Source organism: Equus przewalskii, chromosome 5, assembly GCF_037783145.1.
Source record: "Equus przewalskii isolate Varuska chromosome 5, EquPr2, whole genome shotgun sequence".
Taxonomy (NCBI): Eukaryota; Metazoa; Chordata; class Mammalia; order Perissodactyla; family Equidae; genus Equus; species Equus przewalskii.
In genome coordinates, this window is record NC_091835.1 from 43,209,195 (window position 1) to 43,231,229 (window position 22,035).

At 39.8% G+C, this 22,035-nt stretch overlaps 1 protein-coding gene across 3 annotated transcripts in view; it reads right to left on the reverse strand.

Moving 5' to 3' along the window:
• Positions 1-12,617: 12,617 nt before the first annotated feature.
• Positions 12,618-22,035, reverse strand: part of GUCY2C (guanylate cyclase 2C) — a 157,253-nt gene continuing 147,835 nt past the window's right edge. For all 3 annotated transcript variants that reach the window (XM_070619176.1, XM_070619177.1, XM_070619175.1), the window contains 6 exons: positions 21,809-22,001; positions 19,921-20,095; positions 17,316-17,414; positions 15,771-15,865; positions 14,117-14,193; positions 12,618-13,084 (listed from right to left, as the gene is read on the reverse strand). In XM_070619176.1, the coding sequence (XP_070475277.1) occupies positions 12,910-13,084; positions 14,117-14,193; positions 15,771-15,865; positions 17,316-17,414; positions 19,921-20,095; positions 21,809-22,001 (814 nt within the window). In that variant the 3' untranslated portion in view covers positions 12,618-12,909. The remainder of the gene's footprint in view (positions 13,085-14,116; positions 14,194-15,770; positions 15,866-17,315; positions 17,415-19,920; positions 20,096-21,808; positions 22,002-22,035) is intronic.

Sequence of the window (22,035 nt, forward strand, 5' to 3'; positions counted from 1 at the left end):
TCAGGCTCTGTGACATAGATATGAACAAACCATGGTCCCTGCCTTTGAGGAGTTCATGGTCTGAAGGGGCCTAGACGGTCAACAGTTCATTTCAACAGAATGGTAAGTGCTGTGATGGAGGTAAGCACAAGTGCTTTGTGGGCACTAAGCACAGATGGGAAGGGGGAGGTCATGGAAGTCCTGCCAGAGGAGGTGATATCTGAGATAAATCTCAAAGCATCAGTGAAGCATGTGGGAAAGATCCCTAGGTAGTGGAATCAGCATAAGGAAAGCATCATTAATAGCAGCAGCCAAATCCTCAACCTATGTTATTGTTTACCTCCTATACATATAGTGCCATGGGAGGAGTTTTCTGTTTGGGTTTAGTTTTTTGTTTTTAGAACTACATGGCTTCCTTCTCCCTGGGGCACTCACAGACTCGGTGGTGGTGGCGTATGGCAGGTACTCATGAAAATGAAGCTGATCATCTTGGACAACTTGGAGCACTGTGAAGATGGCGTGTCTGGGGAGATTGTGTTTTCGGTGTGCACATGGCAGAGGAGTCTGGTCCTTCGGGGTAACCGTAGTGGGGTTTCTGGCTTACCGTCCCTCATGGCATAGGTGCCGGGCAACACGGCGTTGCGGTGTTTTACTGAAACAGTTCTCTGCTGTGACAGTCCAGGTATCATTTTTGTAGTTTCCTGGTTTTGTGGTCTTTAAGCTCAGTTTTTGTGCTTTTCCAGACACTGGGGAAGCAACCTGGTAAGCTCCTTACTTTTTAACTAGTGTAAACAGACTATTTTTCCCTGCAACTGAGAATGTGACTGGTGAAGAGCTTAGAAGCAAACTGAGGAAGAAGCTTACAAGCAACAAGGCAGAATCAAGACAGAAAACTTCCTCTGGAGGGAACTGGAAGGCCTCCCTGAGGGGACTGGGCTGGGGGATGTGGGACCTCTTGCTCCCGTGGTAACTGTGAGCCATGTGCCCAACTTGCTGATCAGGCCTCACTTTCTCTTCCGCGTGGGACCTGCAAGTGTCCAACAGCAGCCTTTGTTCTGACGTGTTCTTATCGGTTACCACAGGCCTCAGCGAGAGGAACCAAAGATGAGGAGACAGGCCAGCCCAGGCACAATTCCCTCTATGCCCAGTTCCTCAGAAACCTCTTGGCAGTGTAGGGACACACTGTCCACCCTCTTGCTTTATTTAAACCAATGCATCAATGTACAGAATCTTTAAAGTTTAAAGTGCTATAAAGGACACCTCATTCAACTTTCTTTAAGTCAAATTGAAACTGAGGTCTGGAGAGGTTAAGAATAATAACTAATATGAATATAGTTTTCACTGTTCACAAAGCTTTCATTTATAAAACCTCCTTGGGTCCTCACAGCAACCCTGTGAGGTTAAGCGACCGGCCCAAAGGCTCTTCATTTAGCTTGTGGCAAAGCGGAGCCTGAAAGCTATGTTTCTGAACGTGTGGTCCTCCCACCCAGAGCTCAGGGCTCTGCAGACTGGTCCTGGTCTGCAAACTCTGTGCTACCAATTGATGGAAAGGGCCAAGTTCAGAGTAAGCGTTTAGAAACTTGTGGCAGCTGGACATTGCCACAACATCCAAGCATGTGATTTTGTGTTTTATAAAAATATCATTCTGAGATTGATTTGAAATAAAAAACCCCAAAAGTTCCTTCATCACAGATTGAGAAACCCTGCTCTATACTGCTTTTGTTCTTGAGCTGAATGAGTGACTGGGTGATCTGGGATCTCTTAAGAAACTGCAAAAGGCTCTTGTGCAATTCCCACTCTTACAAAACATCTCTCTTTTCAAAACCCATAAAATTTGATTTTTTTTCCAAACAAATATAGAACTGAAAGTGATAACTCATGCTTTTCTTAACAACTGAGAATAGTGACATGAGTCTGTCCAAATATTAGGACACAGCTAGGAGCATGTCGTTGGTTTCTCTCCGTGAGCTCTATCTGCCCTGGAGTTGGTTATTACATTAAACAATCTGATGTTGGAATAATCTACACAATGTCAACTTGCAATTATTTAAAGGTGCAAGATACGGTGCATTTTAACTGGGACTGCAGTGTATGGTGTACGTGTATGAGTAAGCACATGCATTAATTTTATATTCTATGAAAGTACAGAAAAGAGTGGATGGCATTTTTAGCAAGCATGGAAACAATATGCTGTCACTGCAAATACAAAACCATTCTCCACGAGAGTTCTAGACTGGAAATTCTCATATTTCTAGAATGGTCAACTTATTACCACTTAATGGAACAAGGTCATTTTCAGAGCCCATCATCCAACAGCTGGTCTACCATCTGCTGACTGAATAAACATTTAGAGGACTCAGGCACAAAAGGAGCAATTTCCCACATCATTTTTGCTTTTGTTCTTTTTTCGGTTGTAAAAACAAAAGCTATACGATCATTAAAAAGATGCTCTCAGAAAGACAGAGTACTTCACTTTGTGCAATAGCTAAGTTTCTGAAAAAGCTTTGCATGAGTTATTTTTTCCTTCTATAAGTGAATCTCATTTTGTACACATGGGGAACATTTCATTTTAAAGAAATTTTGTTTGGAATCTTTTGAAAACATAGTAGTCCCCAATTTTTATGGAAAAACACATTTTTCTTAAAAATAATCTAGGTAATTCATGCACATGGTTAAAAAAATACAATTAGTGTTCTAACAAGAAGCGAGTCACCTGACCTACCCTCCTCTTCCCCTAGTCCGTTTCTCTGGGGTTGTCCCTTTTTACTATTCCTGCCTTTAGGTCTTCTGAAGGTTGTTGCCATGAATCGAAATGACATGCCTATACTATTGCTTCTTGTTTTACCAACTCAGACATTATCTGACTTTCTGCTAGGATGGGTGAAGAGTCAGCCCACCTACAACCCTCTCTGTCTCCTTCTCTCACCTCCTTCCAATGACAATGGTATCAGTGCCTCTATCGGTCATCTCTGTAACTAAAAAAATAACTCATTTCTTAGTCCTTTAGCCTAAGATAGAGTTAAAAGCTAATTCTCTTAGGGTCTCACTAGTCCCTCTAACTTTTTTCTAAAACTAGTTAAGTATTTTGTGGAAAGTCCCTCAATTTGAGCTTGTCTGATGTTTCCTCACGATTAGTTTGAGTTATGCATTTTAGGGAAGAATATCATAGAGGTGAGAAGACCCTCTCAGGGCATCGTATCAGGGAGTATATGATATTAGTATATCTTATTACTGGTGAAGTTAGGCTTAATCATCCAGTTAAGATGGTGTCTGAGGCTTTACTTTAAATTACTATTTTTATTTTGTAGTAATAAATATTTGAGGGGAAATACTTTGAAACTATGCAAATATCCTGATTCTCTGTAAACTTTCACCCACTAATTTTAGCATTAATTGGTGGATCTTGCCTGTAACAATTATCATTCTGGTGTTCTAATAGTCATTTTCATTTTCCTTTATTTCTTCTACATTTATTAGTTGGATTCTCCTGTAAGAAAGAGCTGTCTCTTATCTATCATTAACTTATATATTTAATCACTTATTTATATCAGTATGGAATCATGGATAGTTACTTTATTCTTGAGTTATAAACTAGTACTCATTATTTCTTCTGTTGCTAAGTTTCTTTTTTTTTTTTTAAAGATTTTATTTTTTCCTTTTTCTCCCCAAAACCCCCTGGTACATAGTTGTGTATTCTTCGTTGTGGGTCCTTCTAGTTGTGGCATGTGGGACGCTGCCTCAGCGTGGTCTGATGAGCAGTGCCATGTCCGCGCCCAGGATTCGAACTAACGAAACACTGGGCCGCCTGCAGCGGAGCGCGCGAACTTAACCACTCGGCCACGGGGCCAGCCCCTGTTGCTAAGTTTCTTCCAGCTTTGACCACTGGGAGTTCTTTCAGGTTGGTTTTTGGGTCATTTTGACATGCCCTCAACTTTTTTTTTTTTAAAGATTTTATTTTTTCCTTTTTCTCCCCAGAGTCCCCCCAGTACATAGTTGTATATTCTTCGTTGTGGGTCCTTCTAGTTGTGGCATATGGAACGCTGCCTCAGCGTGGTCTGACTAGCAGTGCCATGTCCGTGCCAGGATTCGAACCAACGAAACACTGGGCTGCCTGCAGCGGAACGTGCGAACTTAACCACTAGGCCACCGGTGGGGGGGGGGGGTCAGCCCCCAACTTTTTTTTTTGAACACTTTATTACTTTATGGCAACACAAGATGCTCCAGGCTTATTTTGTATTTTCCCTGCCCTAGTCTTGAAATCAACGACTTCTTCACAGAACCCTGGTTCTTTTCGAGAATGGTATTTAGAAACCACTATGTGGACACTAGTTGCGTTCATTGCTATTGGGGTGTCGTTACTTCTTGGTCCTCTCAGTGAGTTAGCATATAGACACATATACATTTATCTATCTAGCTATCATCTATCTGTGTATCTATCTGTCTTGAAAATCAACATGACGCATAGTGATCCCTCTGATCCAATCCAGCTCTTCAAGATTGATTCTAGCATTTTGTCTTTGCTTAAATAGAACTTCTCTCTCTGAATGAGAAACCTGTTGTTCATATCCAAAATATATTTACTTATTTACTCAACCTTAGTATACATTTAAAGTAGTTTCAGAATATCTAATCCACACTCTTCTGAGGAACAAATTGACCAGACTTCAATGTTTTATATAATCTTCTGTTTTAACCTTTATCCACTCAAAATACTGTTCTCCAAAGTTACTTAGGTCAGCTCCTTTCTCCACCACCCACTTCAGTGAAGTTCTGTCATTCTGTATAACACAGTTAGATTTATTTGTCACACTCCATATTCCATCTTGTGTTCCATTTACAACTGGTTGCTTTTTAAAAAACTGCTTACAGCAAAAGTCTTCCGTTGTGGTACACAGTTCTAAGGTTTTGACAAATGTGTAAAGTCATCTATTTACCGCCATAGCACCATACAGGACAGTTACCTCATCCCCGCAATTTATTTGTTTTGTCCCTTTGCAGTCAAATCCTCCCATTACATAACTCTTGGCAGCTACTGATCTGGTTTCCATCCCTATAATTTTTCCTTTGCCAGAATATCATATAAGTGAAATCATATAATAGTCTTTTGGGTCTGGCTTCTTTCACTTAGAAAATTGCATTTAAGATTCACTCATGTTGTCAAGTGAAACAATAGGTCATTATTTTTTATTGCTGAGTAACATTCCACTGTATGGATGCTCCATAATTCTTTTATCAATCTGCCTGTTGAAAAAAATCTCAGTTGTTTCCAGTTTTGGTCCTTATGAATAAAGCTGATAAAAACATCCAGGAACATGTATTTGTGTGAACATAGTTTATATCTCATTTGGATAATTATATGGGATGGGATTGTTGGATCCTCTGGTAAATGTATGTTTAACCTTATAAAAAACTGCCAAGCTACTTTCCAAAGTTTCTGTACCATTTGACATTTCTGCCAACGATGTGTGAGGGTTTCATTTCTTCTTCTGTATCCTCATCAGCACTTGTTAGATTTCTAATTTTAGCCATTTTAATGTGCATAGTATTATTTCATTGCAGCTTTAATTACATTTTACTAATGACTAGCAATGTTGAATATCTTTTTATGTGCTTTTCTTGCATTTATATATCTCCTTTGATAAAGGGTCAAAAAGAAAGCCAAAACAGAGTTGCAATTTTCTAAATCTGTGCTATCCCACAGGAAACTGAAACAAGAAGGTAAACACATGAGTGGTTTTAGAGCAGTTAAAAATAGGAAAACATTTTATTTTGCCTTTATATATTTTATTTGCAGTACTTCTCATTTCTTTGTGAAGATCCAAATTTCTATCTGGTATCATCTATCTTCTGCCGGGAGAACTTCATTTAACATTTATTGTAGAGTAGGTCTGCTGGTAATAAGCTCTTACACTCTTTTTTGGAGAAAGTCTTTATTTTTTCTTCCGTTTTCAAACACATTTTTGCTGAGTATAGAATTCTACTTTTCCCCTTTCAGCTCTTTACAGATGTCATTCCATTGTCTTTTAGTTTGCACAGTTTCATAAGAGGAGTTGGCTGTAATTCTCGATCTTTGCTCCTCTGTGTGCAGTGTATCTTTTTTCCCTGCTCTGGTTGCCTTCATAATTTTGTTTCAAGTTTGAATATAATACACCTAGATATGGTTTTGGGTATTTATCCTGATTGGTGTTCTCTCAGATTACTGGATCTGTGGTTTGATGTCTGTCATTACTTTTGGTAAATTCACAGCCATTATTTTTTCAAATATTTTTTTCTGTTTCACTGTCTCTAATTTCTGGGATTGTGATTACATACATATGAGACCATTTGATATTATCCTGTAGCTCTTAGTAGCTCTCTTTTGTTTTAATAACTTCTTTTTCTCTTTGATTAATTTGCATATTTTCTTTAATTTTTAGAATTTCTTTGCGTAATTAATTTGTTTACTTTGCATAATATTCCTGGAGATAGTGTTATCTTCAAGGACACTAATTCTTTCATTAGCAGTCTGGAGTCTAGTGATGAGCCATTGATGGCATTCTTAATTCTGTTGCTATAATTCTTATCTGTAGTATTTTCATTTGATTTTTTTCCTATAGTTTCCAACTCTAGCTGAATTGCCCATCTCAACTTGCACGTTGTCCATGTTTTCCTTCAGAGCTTTTAACATATTAATTACAGTTGTCTAAAATTCCCAATTAGATAGTTTCAAAATGTATGTCATGTCTGTATCTGGTTGTCTTTGGGAGTGTGAATAGACTCTCTTGCTCTCACACTGTCTTTTCCTTTCTTTGTAAAAAAAAATGTCTCCCAGTTTCTGGCATTCTACAGTGTTGCTTAACAGTTAGTAGTAACTAGCAATATGTGACTATTGAGCACTTTTAATGTGACTAGTTTGGATTGAGGTGTTCTGTAACTGTAAAATATGCACTTCTTTTAAAGACATAAAAATGAAAAATATTCAATAATTTTATTGATTTCATGCTGAAATGATAATACTTTGAAAATACTGGTTTACTTAAATATATTATTAAAGTAATTTGCCTGTTTCTTTTTACATTTTACAAATGTGACTACTAGAACACTTAAATTACATACAAGAAAAGAGACCTAGATAAATGACGAGACCTATTGTGTTCATGGACTGGAAAACTTAACACAGTGAAGATGTCAATTCTCCCCAAATTGATATGTTGGTTTGATATAAATGATATCAAAATCCCATCAAGTTTTATTGTAGCTATAGACAAGCGTGTGCTAAAATTTGTGAGGAAAGGCAAAAGAACTATAATAGCTGAAATGAGTTTACAAAAGAAGAATAAAGTGGGATGAAGCATTCTGCCTGATTTTAAGATTTACTATATAGCTACAATAATCAAGACTATGTGGCACTGGAGGAGGGATGGACACATAGATCAATGGCATAAAGAGAGAACCCAGAAACAGAGTCACTCAAGTATGGTCAACCGATTTTGACAAAGTTGCAAAAACAATTCTGGTGATCTGTTGGTGGTCAAAAAATGCTGGGCCTGGCTTATCTTCTTTTGTTGGGTGGAGGGATCTCTGCTACCATGTTGTTCTGCCCTAACAAGTCTGTCTTCCTCTTTCCATCTTTCTGATTTCTCCTTTAATTGTTTCTTGTGTTATAGCATGAATTTATAGTTATTCGTAGAGGGGAAGATCAGGGAGAAATGAGTCTATGCCATCTTGTCTGGACCAGAAGTCCTCTGTGTACTATTTCTGCAACATCATATGAATCTATTATTTTTCAAAATAAAAGTTAGGAAAGGTACATATATGGCTGACATTATATTTCCATTTGACTGCATTGAATGTGTTCATTGAATGGTTAACGAAACTCATAGCTGAGCCTTTTGAAATCACTAGGGTGATTACTGCCTTCCCCTGCCTCCTTCCTCTGCTTTGCTTCTCGTATCTCCTTCCAGTAGGATATTATGTTGTAGACCTAGAAATACCATGTCAGCACACTTTCTATTTTCTCTGCCATGCTGAGGTTTTCAAAACATTTACAAGTTCATTTCCTGCTTCTTCATGGCCTAACCCATAGGTAACCCACCTAACCCAGAGGTAACCCACCTAACCCAGAGGTAACAGACCAGCCTTTTGGGATAGTGAGATGAACCTTGCAGGTAGTATCTTTTCTGCTTGAGGTCTGAAGAAGGAGGCGCTGGCTCAAGGTTTCCCTCTTATTTTGTTCCACATGTCAGTTTTTGAACAAGTATGAATCATATTTTGCAGTTTAAAACTTTGAGCATTTCTTGTTTCTTCAGAGAGAGAGTTTTGTCCTCTATAGTTTATTTTCATTGTTTTCTAAAGGATTACAGGAAAAGAGAATAGGGCAAAACTCCTTTTCTCATTTTTTTTAAGTCCTGATTCACTTTTTTTATACTGTATGTCTAGTACTAAACAGATAAAACACACAGCTAATTGATTTAGTTGTGTTATTGCTCTAATATTTTTTAAGCCAGACTTGTGTGTTTTAAAGAGGAGTCTATATCCAAAGGAATAAAAAAGTTGATTCTAGGGCCAGCCCTGGTTGCCTAGTGGTTAAGTTTGGCACACTCTGCTTCAGCGGCCTGTGATCTGTTCCTGGGTGCGGACCTACGCCACTTGTCTATCATTGGCCAGGCTGTGATGGTGACTAACATACAAAACAGAGGAAGATTGGCAACAGACGTTAGCTCAGGGGGAATCTTCCTCAGCAAAAAAAAAAAAAAAAAAAAAAAAAAAAAATTGACTCCAGGATTTCCTGTCTTCTTAAATTTATTTCTTGTTTTTACAGAGTACTTCCTTTTGGACTTCTTTTACATAGAATTCACTGTTGATAAACTTTCTGAGCTCTTGCATGTATGAAAATAATTCTTTCTTTATAGGCATATTTCTTCAGAGGTGTGAAGCTATTGATAAATGTTCTTTCTACATTTAGTGTTTTTGGTGAAAAATCTAATGCCCATCTAATTCTTGCCACTTTGTATTTTTTTCTTTGTCTGAAAATTTTTAGAATGTTTCACAGTTTCACTACCTGTGTCTATGTGTGGGTCTGTTTTATTTTTAAATTCACCTCTGGGTGACATTTTTTTTTCAATTCTGAATATTTCTCCTCCTATTTTTTGTCTATTGCCTCTGTTTTCCCCTTCTGGAACACTCCATTTATACAATATTGGAACATCTTGATCTGTCCTACATCTCTTATAAGTTATATATATCTATTCTTCATCTCTGTCCTGGAAACACTCTCAACTTTAATTTTGGCTTCATAACTCTCTCCTCAGCTGGGTTTGCTTTTCTCTTCAATTTATCTACTGCATTAAAAAAATTTCAATGCTTAAAATTTAAATTACCAAAATCACTGCATATCTTTTATTTAATAGATGCAATATCCACTCATATTTATCTTGGAATATTAGATACACATAGTTTAAAGCTCTTTCTATTTGCCTTATTAACTTCTGTTAATTCTCTTTTGAGATTGGTATCTCTCTTTCATTTCCCCCCAAATTAGCTGTTCTTGGTTCTTTGTATTTGAGATTTCTAATTAGCCTGTCTGCGAGTTCTATGTATGTTTTTCTTCATAGCCGAGATTGTGAGGATGGGCAGATAAGTTGCTACATGGGGAATGTCAGTAAATTTCTGGACCTGGAGCTCCCTGATTCTTTCTGAACATGATTAGATATCCAAATGCCTACAGTCATGATTCCCATCTAAGAAGAGATGCCTTTGACATCTTCTGCTGGGAAGGAGAGGGCAGGGGCCAAAACAACTGGCTGCTACAACTGGATCCCAGCTAGTAACCTTGACAGTTACACTAAGATTCTCTCTTGCCCCTTTGTCTACTCTCTCTGGGCTTGGAGCACCTCCAAGAACCTTTTCCATTAGTCCTCTTCCATGATTGTTTTGGGCTACTATTGCGTCATTTAGTCTGATCCCATCTTCTTTCTGTCTTTTAGGTGTTCCTCATAGTTTCTGGCCCACTCAAGTCATTCTTTCCTGTTTCCCAATATTTTATATAATTAATTTTTCTGTCATTCTGGGGGTTTAAGGTGAGAGAGAGAGATTAGAACTTGTGTCAAATGTGGCATCGTAATCTAGTCTCATCATTGATACAATCAGAGCTGGAATTTCAAGTATTATTCTCCACACCTAAATTCTCCTTCAGGAGACTGCCTTTATAAAGTATCTCCAGCAAATATTGAACCTGAATCTAATAATCCTCTAGATCTTACTACCAGATTCCAGGAAATATGGAAAATAGAAGAACAAATGAAACACAACCATAAGTAATCAATCAGCTAAATTCCATGTGTGACTTACCATGTAGGGAAAGTGACAGTTTCTTCAACAAATAAATGTCATGGAAGAAAAAGTGTGTATGTGTAAACTAGTATATGCTAAAAGAGACTAGAGTGATATTTCAACCACATGCAACTGATGGACCTTTTTTATTTGAACAAACTAAATGAGAAAAAAAAACAACCAGAGAAATTTTTAATAAATATGGACTTGTCACTAGTTAATTAAGGAATTATCATTAATTTCATTTGGTGTGATAATGGCATTTTGGTTATGTTTTTAAAAACCCTTATCTGCTAGAGCGAGGGTGAGCAAACTACATCCCACCATCTATTTTTGTAAATAAAGTTTTATTGGGACACAGCACATCCGTTTGCTTAATTATTGTTGATGCTGGTTCATGCACTACAACAGCAGAGGTGAATAGTTGCAACAGAGACAGCCTGACTCCGAAAGCCTAAAATATTTACTATCCAGCCCTTACAGAAAAAGTTTGTCAATCCTGTGTTAAAAAGATGTGTTGAGGTTTCAAAGGTGAAAGACATGATATTTGGAATTTCCTTTAAAATAATCTGGCAAAACAAACAAGGTTGGTGGAAGATAGATGAAACAAGGTTGGGAAAATATTGATCATTCTTGAAACTGGTAATGACTTTATGGGGATTCATGAGCTAGTCCCTCTGCTTTTGTTTACATTTGAAGAATTCTATAATCAATTGTTAAAAATAAGCCATCTTATGTATCCTTCGTGCCCATGGAAGTCCTGGGTTTGCAATCTTTTAGTTCTGATTTATAAAGCAGGTGGAGAGAGAAGGGAAAAGTTGAAGGTTAGAGGATATTTGTTGAGAACTTCTGCGTAACTGACACTCTGCTTGGTGCTTGAAAAATTTCTTTTAAAAAAAAATCTTTGTAACAACTCTTTGACGTGGATATTGTGACTCATGATTTACTGATGAAACACCAGAGGCTTGGAGACATTAACTAATTTATAGCTAGGAAACAGCAGTGCCGGAATTTGACCCTCGCCTGGGTCTCATTCTTAGTCACTGTTATCACTGGGATCACATGTCCACATTGCTAAGTGGGCAAGCTGAGGCCACACGTCTATTTAAAGGTCAATAAATGTTTCACAATCGTGTTGATTCTGTAATTGAAGACAAATCCTGGAGCCTTCAATTGAGAAGTTGTTTCATCAATGCCCCATTAACATTAAAGATGATTTTGAGTTTTTCTAGTCAGTGTTGGAGTTGCTATGTTTGCATGTTGTCAAGAATGCTGCTGGTTCCCAAACCCACTTACCGTTTTACATTTCTCTCCTATAAGATTCAAAACTTGACAGAGACCATGTTTCTATACCTCAAACACCAAATCCAGTTCCTGGAATAAGAGGAGATGCTCAATGTATGTTTACTGAATGAACGACCAAGAACGTTCATGTCACCATCTCATCCCCATGCAGAAAGTCTCCTTGTGCTGGACGTCGAGGCAGAGACAGATTATAAACCTTCAGATTCCAAGTAAGGACTCTTGCTGCATGTTAAGTGCTCAATCTATAAATCAGGACATACTTTACTACTTTTTGATTTTCTGGTTTTCCAGGTGATGGAGAAGACACAATATGTTTCTTAATCTCTGGAGGGGTTTTCACGGCAGTGGCCTTGGAGAGGAGCAATGTGTTTGGGGCAGTTGGTCTAGTTTGGAAGGTTAATGTCAGAAGTGTTATATGTGTATTCTTGCCTTTGTTGATTCTAGTCTACTCACCACCAGTTGACTTGTCATTTTCCTAGAGACTTCAAGCAAATGAGTCATGCTGGGATGATCTAAGAAGGGGCAGGAGATGGCTGCTGGATGGCAGGAGGAGATATTTGAAGAGTTTGAAGTACTGTGTCTTACAGGTAAACAGAATTTGACTTTCTCCCAGACCCAAGACAGCTGCAGGCCCTGCCTCTCACAGGAGAAGGCTAGACACAAAATTCCCTCGTGCAATACAGAAGGTTCTACCCCTGAGTGACAGTGCTAGCTTTGCCTTGCTTCAGTATGGGGAAATTTAATCAGATTTTCAGCGAGCACAAAATGATGGCTGGTGCATTCCAGGAAAATGGGTGGAATAGGTGGAAACACATACACACACTCAGTAAACCTCTAACTTTTATTTCTGCCTAATATATAGCATATTTTCTGCAAAAATTATGAGTTAAATATAATTTAATGGAGATAAGCTACTTAAAATACAATTGTGACAATTTTAAAAAATCTTATCATGAATACAGAATGAAAAAGAGCCAGTAAACACAACAAAACAAAAACAAAACAAATAAGGACAAAATCTCTTCAACTTCGACATGGTACGTTCTTTCCTCTTCTTTCCTGGGTTGAAGCTCCCTGGAGCAACCGTTGAGATCGGATTCCAGAGTGAAAGGGAATTATCGCACTGAGTGTGCACATCTGATTCACAGGAGCGAGTCTCTGTTCCAGGCAGGGCAGCCAAGGCTAAGTGCAATGCATCTACGTCTTCCTCTGGTCCCCCGAGGTCTCAGGGAAACGATGCTTTTAGGACAGTTGAGGCCACTGCCTCAGTGCAGCTGTCCTTCATTTGCCTGAGTCCTTGGACCTCATTTATGTTTAAAAATGGGTGCTCTCCTGGTCTGTCGTGTCCAGTTGCAAGTATTCCAGAGTGCCTTTTTTGTAGCTGGCTATCCGAGTTGGTTTTCGGCTTCTTATCCCTGAGGCCTGTCTTTTCTGTAAAGAGTTGGCAATCATGTCCGAAAACTCTGCTTGCAGGCGTTGTTGATTCTCCCTGGAAAGAGAGTGGGGAGGGAAAATGGGACTTCTCAGCAATCCATACAGAGTATTCCTTGGCTCCAGTACAATCAGTTGATTTTACCAAATACTTATTGAATGCTTATTCTGTGCTCAACACAGGAGGTCCAGAGAATACGAAATGAGCCTTGCCTTTGATGAGCTTAAAGACCTGTCATCCCTGCTCTCTGTAGTTCTAGAAAAAGCAGAATATTTCAAGTAGAAAATTATATTTCAATTTCAAAGTGTAACAGGATGCGGCTAGAATTTGGAGGCGTGTTTAGGTTTACACACGCCACTGCAGGGAGTGAGAAAGAAGCCAGAACAATGCTAGGCTCCTGTAGCACAACCCTGAAAATTTGTTGGTCCCACACATTCCTAGGAGTGTACGCCTTGTGTGTGGAGGGCTCAGAATGGATGGAGGGCTTCAAGAGTTTGGAACAGATCTGGGGCACTCCTAGTAAGGGGCTCGTCACCTGTGCCCCAGAGAAGATCTGGGCTGTTCTGGCATCTCTACAGGCTGGCCATCTGCCTGGGTCCAGTATCTAGGAGTTTGCAAGACAGGGTTTCTCCACCATAGCAAAAGCCACAGCAACAGTCACACGACTGATTGCCGCAACAAATGTGCAACTGTTTGACCATCTAAGTCACCTTGAGGGGAACTGAAACCTGCTAGTTAGACCTGAAACCTTATCTTCCTCTTCTTAGGGAGAACACAAACCCCATGTGGAGACCCAGAACTGTAGTGGCCCTGCCTCCAGCATGCTCTACTCTTGTCGGAACCAGATGTGCAGAAGGTGAGCCCTCAACGACTTTCTGTTCTCCTGAGCATGCCTGGAACACCCAATTGTTAGCAGCCAGAGAAGAGAGGTTTCTAATCTTCTCATGTATGTAGTCCCTGGCCTTGTATTCAGCACATCATTGCCACTAGCAAAGCACTCGCCAACAATTAAATTGACTATATGTAGCACATCTTACAAAGCCAAGACCTCCACTCCCCTGTCCCTTCCGGCCGCACCCAGCATCTTACACAGTAGGAGGAGTTGGCAGGTTGTACTCCTGGTCCTTCACTCCGGTCAGCCAGTAGGTGGTCTCAGTTCCTCTTCCCTAGTGAGACAAGAAATGTGTGTACCATAGAGGCCAAGAAGACAGTTCAGTTCTAGCCCACTGTTCTGACAAGCATATGTTCCCAGGGGACATTTGACCTCTACGTTTCTCATCAGTGCCTGTATTTCAGTAAGCACACGTTGCCAACATGACTTACATTATCTCTAGACAGATCTTTACTTCCAAGTGCCTTTTTAAAAATAAGTCTCTTATTCACTAGACACATTTTTTCCAAGTAGAGTTTTCTTTTTTTCCAAAAGGTATTTCAAAATATCATTATAGCAACATCACAAGAATTCTAAATTAAGAAAAAATTCATCTACAATCCTGCTACACCCACAAATTCAACCAGCTTCCATCACCCACATTTTCTTCTAGCCCTTTGTGCCACAAAATTTTGCCTCAAAACTTTTGCCAGTTTCCCCACGTTAAGTGTGTACATTATAAACACGTGGGCATCATAATAAACATTCATTAACTGACATTTGTTAGGCCCATCTGGAGTCTATAAAATCAATAGAAACTTATTGGAAATCCCGATTTTGCTAGAGCTTGTATTTGAAAAGGAGACTGGATGGTTATATATTTAAAAATCATTCATTTTAAAAAATAGTGGTTTGCTGGCTATGTTTGGGTGACAGTAATCCATAAACCACTTCTATTTGGGGGGAATTGCTCTGTGCAGAAAATGCACTTATGGAGGACTCTGAAAATGAGTGTGATGTTAGGATACTTCCACATAAAAAGAGGCTTTCCCAATTTCAATCCCAGCGTAAAGGCTAGAAGTCCCGCGGCTACTGCAGACAGATAGTCTTATAGTCAATAGTTGGCTTCAGACCAATTGTGAAAAGACTGTAATGATCTTTGAAAAGCAGCCTGAGAGCCAATTGGAGACATTTGGTGGCTCCAGAGGGCAGGTGTTCTAAATATGAGGAACACATGGAGAGTCTAGAGTAGTGATTCTCAAACTTCAGTGTGCAACACGATCACTTCGAATACTTTTCGAAAATATAGATTCCTGATCTACACTCACAGACAGTCTTACTCAGTAGGCCTGGTGGAGTCTAGGCATCTGCTTTTTAACAAGGACCCAGATGATGCTGAGTCAGAAGTCAGAGGCCACATCGTGCGATTCTCTGGTTCAGGGCTTCAGAATGGTAAAGCGAGTGGCAAGGGAGAATAGCAGCATCTTGCAGTAGGAGCAAGGAAGTAAGTGAGGAGATGGAGCTTTGACTTAAGTTAAATATGTCTTGGACCAGACCATAGCTTCTTGAGTTTGGAGGAGGAATTGCAGACAAAACTTGGATCTATGTAGAAGAAATGGTGGCAGCATTTTATAGCATCTTGGTCATAGTTCAAAATATCAAAAGGGCTCTTGGGAGTAAAGGAAAGTTCTGGGTTTACGTTCTTTGGTGGTGGCTTCTCCTAGTGGATGATCATTGTAAGGAGTACAGAAAAGCCTTCTTCATCTCTGTGCTCCTCATCATTATTGACCGTTGGATGTACAGTTTCAAAGACAGCAGCCCGCAGGTGTCACTGAGCGCTATTTCTGGGTAGTTTCTCTGTGGCTCCCTTACCTTTAAGTATGTTTCTCCTCTCACTTCATACAGGAACTGGCACTCAGTTCTCTTGAGGATGGAGATTGTGGAGCCGCTCACATGAATTCTCAAGGCTGGAAGTGGAAAATAGATTAATGAAAATCTCGCCCATTTTTAAATCTATTATATGGCCACATTTGTTTCCCCTGATTCAGGACATTTATTACAGGTGTCCTTGACAGCTTACATATTTTAGTGAAAAAACACTTAAAAATACAATTGGGCAGATAAGAAATATGACCACACATGGGAAGAGGGTCTGGCAGTGTTTTACAGGGTCCTGAGTGAAGGGGCTCCCCAGGGTGTGCCCTATAAATTCTCATCCCAGCTCAGCGTGGTAGGCCCTGGGCCTTGTTTTGGATTTAGTCTGTGGTACTGAGCTTGAGAGTTGGAATTTGGTTTTAGGTCCACGTATAAAAGTTCTAACGAGTAGCTTAAGTGTTGGTGGCAAGGTAGAGATTCAGTAGAGAGTTATAGGGTCCTGATTTTCTCACATTTTACTCTTCTGGGATACTGTTATCCTTGTGACAAACAGGTGGTGAGGCGTTCCCATTCCTAGGTGCATTGCTGTATAGCACCTTTTCCACTATGGGTGCCACAGACAATAACAATAGGAAGAATGATGACAACCCCAAATTGTATGACTACCACGGTCAGAGGATTGCTAAATGCTTAACAAATATCATCTCAAATCCCTCCAGGAACCCTTCCGGCAAGGTTGGTACCCCATTCTCAATTTATATCTTCAACTTTCTAATGCCTAGAAAGATGAAGTAACTTTCGCCCCAACTTATACAGACAACGATTAGCATAGTTATGATTTTGCCCCAAGTCTGTCTGATCCCAACCTTATCCTTTCCTTTGTATCATGATTCTCCAGTATAAACCAGTATCAGGTTGTCAGTAGACCACCAAAATACCATTCCACCACTTGTGTTTTGTAAGCTCCACTCGCTCTACCAATGTTTGCTTTCTCTCTTGTATAGATTTCTATGACTATCACTGTCATCAATACTTACTGAGCATCTGCCACATGTAGCACCTGGAGGCCCTACCTTGTCAGGCAAATGTGTTATAGGCTTTTGCATATAACAAATACTTATACTTTTCTTTACTAAAACTATCCTCAGGAAAACCAAATAAAAGAGGAACAGGAAAGTGAACTAGGGTGTATACTCCATATCTAGGACACTGAGTTGTCTTATAATTTACACGAATCTTTGCTAAATTTCATGACTACCCCAGGTAGAGCACTCCAGAATGCACTGCAAATGAACCCAAACCAATAGAAACAGACTAAAACTTAGCAAAAAAGGAAGCATAAAATAGTGATCAGCAAATGGTAATAAGCAAAGCCAATTTAGCTAGGACAGACTGCCACAGGCTCACGCTCGGTCACTGTGAGGGGCTGTTCTTCATGTCACGGGCACGTTGTGTCTCCTCATTGTACATTTTAGCCTACAGTTCCCCTCTGCTGAAGACACAATTTTTGTCCTCCAGCAGAAAAACAATCTCCCCTCTTACGGAGGCCAGTGGATTCCATCCTCGAGGCTGTGTTGACAGTATCTCCAAACAGGCAATAACGAGGCATCTTGATCCCCACGACCCCAGCCGCACAGGGACCTGAATGGACAGAAAGCAGGAAGTGAAGGTCACAGAAATCGCAGAGTGGAGTTAAGGCGGGGAAACCTCTTCTCAGGGTCACATGCTGAATGCTTCATTTCATGGAGAAGTGACTGAGGACATGAAAAGCAAGCTGTGACTTCCGCGTTTAATGAATGTCTTCAACAAGGGGGTATCATTATTCAATCTCTGCTTTCAGAAAGCATTTTGCTTTAGGACAGAAAAGTACGTTTACATTAAACAAGAACGCCTCCAGAGATCCAGGCTGCAAAGGGGGGAAATCCTTCTCAATATTTTAAAATAAGCTCTCAGGAAGGATAAAGATTATCTCATTGCTTGCTTACAGTGGCAAGCCACACAACCCTGAGCTCTGAACTGCTGAAGGGCACGGTGTACTCAAAGCTCTCCATGGCCCAAGTTCGTTTCATTTTATTTTTATTTTAGTCAGAGTAGCATTTCTGGGATTGGTGGCACAATGATGGAAGACTCAGCAGACAAGGCCTTGGCATAACCCTCTCTGAGTATTTCATGCACCATGTGAAGGCAGTGGGATGGGGGAACTGTGGCACAAGAACATTCTGAGAAGAACAAAAGCCGAAGCAAGACCATGCATCATAGCATATTAGGTCAAGAGGAATGGTTGTTCAATCAGGCATTTGGATGGAATGAATGAACACAAGGAGCTAAAGATTTTAGAAGTTAAAAATTAACTTGGAAACTGTAAAACTGGGTTTTGGATAGAGGCAACTCTCGATTTTCTAGTTGGCTTATTGGGTTTTGATCTATATGAGTTTCTTTACAGGTTTAGCTTACAGATACTCAGAGTTTACGAACATTGAGAACAACTCCAAATACTGGATCTTCCCCTGACTGCCGGGTCCTTCCCTGTTAGGTTTGATGAAGACAGTACATAACAAACAAAGAAATGAACGTCATCAAAATAAAAGCAGAAAAAAACCTATAGAAGGAAAGGAGCAATCAGAAGATCTCTTTCTGTGCCTCAGTTCCGGTAGGTCTAATTACAAGTGACTCTTCACTTCAAAAATGGAATGATAAACCTGGGAAGGGCCGGTAGTGGAAGATCCCTGAACACGTTATGTCATGTTTTCAGCTATCAACATTGAACTGCAACCTTTTGATCTCTTAGGGCTAAACCCCTCCAGGGATGTGTGCCTAATATCTATTGTCATTCCAGCCCAATGTGGTAGCACCCAGGCCCTCGCGATGAGCTAAGGCATTGAGTAGATCACAGGAGACAACAGGTTGGGCCAGGACCCAGAGCTCTGTTCTTCCTGACTTGGCTCAGCCCATCCTGCTGCTGCCCCTTCCTCCAGGCCTGGCAGTTTGCAATAGGTCACAAAAGAGACAGCATGCTGTTGCTGGCTAGGGAGGTGCCCAGGAAGTTCCCTCATGTGTCTCTGGAAACATCTATGACATCTGGCTGTACAAATGATTGGGGAAGGCCACAGCTATGTTCCTCGCTGTCAAAGGTGTGGCAGTTGTTTTTAACTTCTATTTACTGTCACTTTGAGAATCTCACTGATTCATTTCTCAAGCAATACTGATTTACTGTCAGGCTCTGCGCTTGGCCCCGTGGATACAGGATGACTTTTGCGAATGTAGCTATCTGGTCCTTGCCACAAAGACTGGAGTGATCGCTCAGGTTTTCTGTGCTTTGGGGTTTCTGTGAGGCTTTCAGGGCAGAAAAATGAGCAATGAAAAGAAATCATAGGGAGATGTGACTTAATTTAACATAAGGAAAGACTGTCTAACAATTACAACTACTCAATAATGGGGTGAGTTGGCTTTGAAAGTAGTGAGTTTTCATGGGATCCTGGGATTATTCTAAAAGTAGCTACATTATTACTTACCTTGGAACCTATAAAGATAATTTATGCCCTGTAAAGGTTTAATCTGGATGACTTCTGAGTTTCTCTCTAACTATATTTTTCTATAATATTTGTAACTCATCTTCTCAAATCTCTTGTTCAGGCTGTAACTTTCCTGGTCTTTGAAGAGATCCATGCACTTTCTGTACCTCTGAGGGGAGTCGGGGGGACGTAAATGCCCTTTCATTATAGAAATTTGACTAGCTATTGTTTCTCCCTGTAGATAATCTAATCCATTTAAGATACTATAACATTTTAGTGGGTAAAAATATAGAGAAGTTGAAGGTGAGGGAGAAGGAGTGAATGAAGAGGACGCAAGTGAAATAGTAAATAAGATAACTTAAATAGGCAGTCTGGAGCTTGTTACTTTAGTTTGTGGTTGGTGTTTATCATTCCAGGAGTTAAAGGTGCTGTTAAAGGCGTTGGTTCCTAGAACTCTCTAGGCAGTGGGTCTAATTACGTCAGGATGTGTAATAAGAGCTTATATTTGGTAAACAGATTCAAGGGTAAATATCACGTGAAAACTGGTCACACTTGAAGACCCTTTATCCTTTCTGACTTAGTTGGTGCACAGAGGTACATATGGTTCCCATTTGCTTCAGTGCTCAGCTCCATACCAGAGTGAACTCCAATGCGAATCCATATTGGGAGGTCCGGAAGGTGTTCCAGTTCAAAGGTCCCCATAAAGCTGAGGATATCCAAGGCCATCTTGGCAATGTCTACTGCATGCCGATTGCCATTTCTCTTAGGCAAACCACTAGCCACCATGTAGGCATCACCAATGGTTTCCACCTGTGGAAATAGTTTCTCATCAGTGAATCTGCCCCTTCAAAAGGCACAAGAAATTAAACAGAAGCAGTTAATCACACATCCAAAACAAAAGCTTTTGAGAGCTCAGTATGGGCATAGCCTTGTACATTTTTTCTGGGACCAGTTTAAGGTGGGTTTTTTGTTTTTTGTTTTTTGCTGAGGAAGATTAGCCCTGAGCCAACATCTGTTGCCCATCTTCCTCCACTTTATACGTGGGTCACCACCACAGCGTGGCTGATGAGTGGTGCAGGTCTGCACCTGGGATCCAAACCTATGAATCCGGGCTGCCAAAGTGGAGCGCACTGAACTTAACCACTATGCCACGGGGCAAGCCTCCTTCAGAGTTTTTATAGTCTAGTTAAATGGATGATAAAACAGCTGCAAAAGATTTTAACCATATGAAAGTACTTCATAATAATATAAATCATCCAGATGTGGTGACAACTCTATAAATGTTTAAATAATCTGAATGGTTTTATGTAATTTTAGGAATACTTTCAATTACCAGGAAAGTCATCTTTAACACTTATCATTTTTTATGTACTACTTGAGAAAAAATAATTGTAGGCTCCTCAAAGATGTAATACACATTCTTGTGGTATGGTGATTCCAAACACTTTGCTTGTAATAAGTAGCAGACTAATATTAGTCATATCCTATAAACATTATTCTTTGATAAATGTCTTCCTTTCAATTTTACTTATGAAAATAAATTTTTTGCACATTATGAAGTCAGATGCATTGTTAACACTTGTTGGTTAGTTAACTTCTTTTTGCTGACTACTTCTAAATGCATAATCATTTTCTATCCAACAAGGACCACTGTTAAAATGGCTTTCTAACCTACACAGAGTGAGGATTGGGCTAAAACAAATCCTAAATGGGACGTCCTCTCTGGATAATAAACATCATGACAGACTGTTATATCAACGACCTCTAAGCTTTACTTAAGGATACAGTGTTTCAGGCATATTATGTATCTCTATAATCTTTACAATAACCCATTGAGTTAGGTATTATTATCATCCCACTTTACAGATATGTAAACTGAGACTTGAGGAAGTTGAATACATTTTACGAGGTCACACAGTTAGGTAGGGGCAAACTGGGATTTGAACGAAGAGCTCTAATTCTAAAGTTACTTGTTCCATATGCTCTGCTGCTTTTCCAGCATGAAAATACAGGAATTCAATTCCCCTTTACTCCTCTGACTCGGACACGATTAGTCTGGAACTGATCAGCACCGTAGTCAAGTCATAGATCCAGTTCTGAACTTACTGAATGCTCTCCCTGTTCTCTGTTAGTATTCTCTGAATGGTGCTATTTCAACAACGACAAGAAAAGATTCCTATTCTACTTATAACTCAGGTGACTTCTCTTATTTTGCAATCAGCCAAAATACTATCTATTTTTGAAGATAATTTGAGAGTATGACATTTTCTCTAGATTTAGTACCCCACATCCATTCTTGCTGAACTTTACGTTGTTCACTGCTTCTTAAAGTCACAGAGTCATTTTGACTTCTGACCCTTCTTATTCTTCCACTTTCCCTCACTTTTCTCTCAGAGTCAGCCACCAATTCATTAAATCTTAAATTAGAGAAGACAAGACCTGGGTAATAACAGGAGCAACCAATTCCAGCTCTGCTGACCTGGGGCCATATGATCATTTCAGTCTGTTAGGTGAAGCGCTTACCTTGTACACGTCATGGTGATCAAGAATGTGGTCGAAACTCTTATAGATGTCATTGAGCATGTCCACCACTTCCATGGGGGTGCTGTATTTGCAGATGGTGGTGAAACCTACAATGTCACTGAAGTAGATTGTAACTTCCTCATACAGTTCAGGCTCCACAAAACCTTTCTCCTTCAGAGACTTCACCACTAGCCTAGACGAGGAAGGAAAATTAAAATACCTTCAAC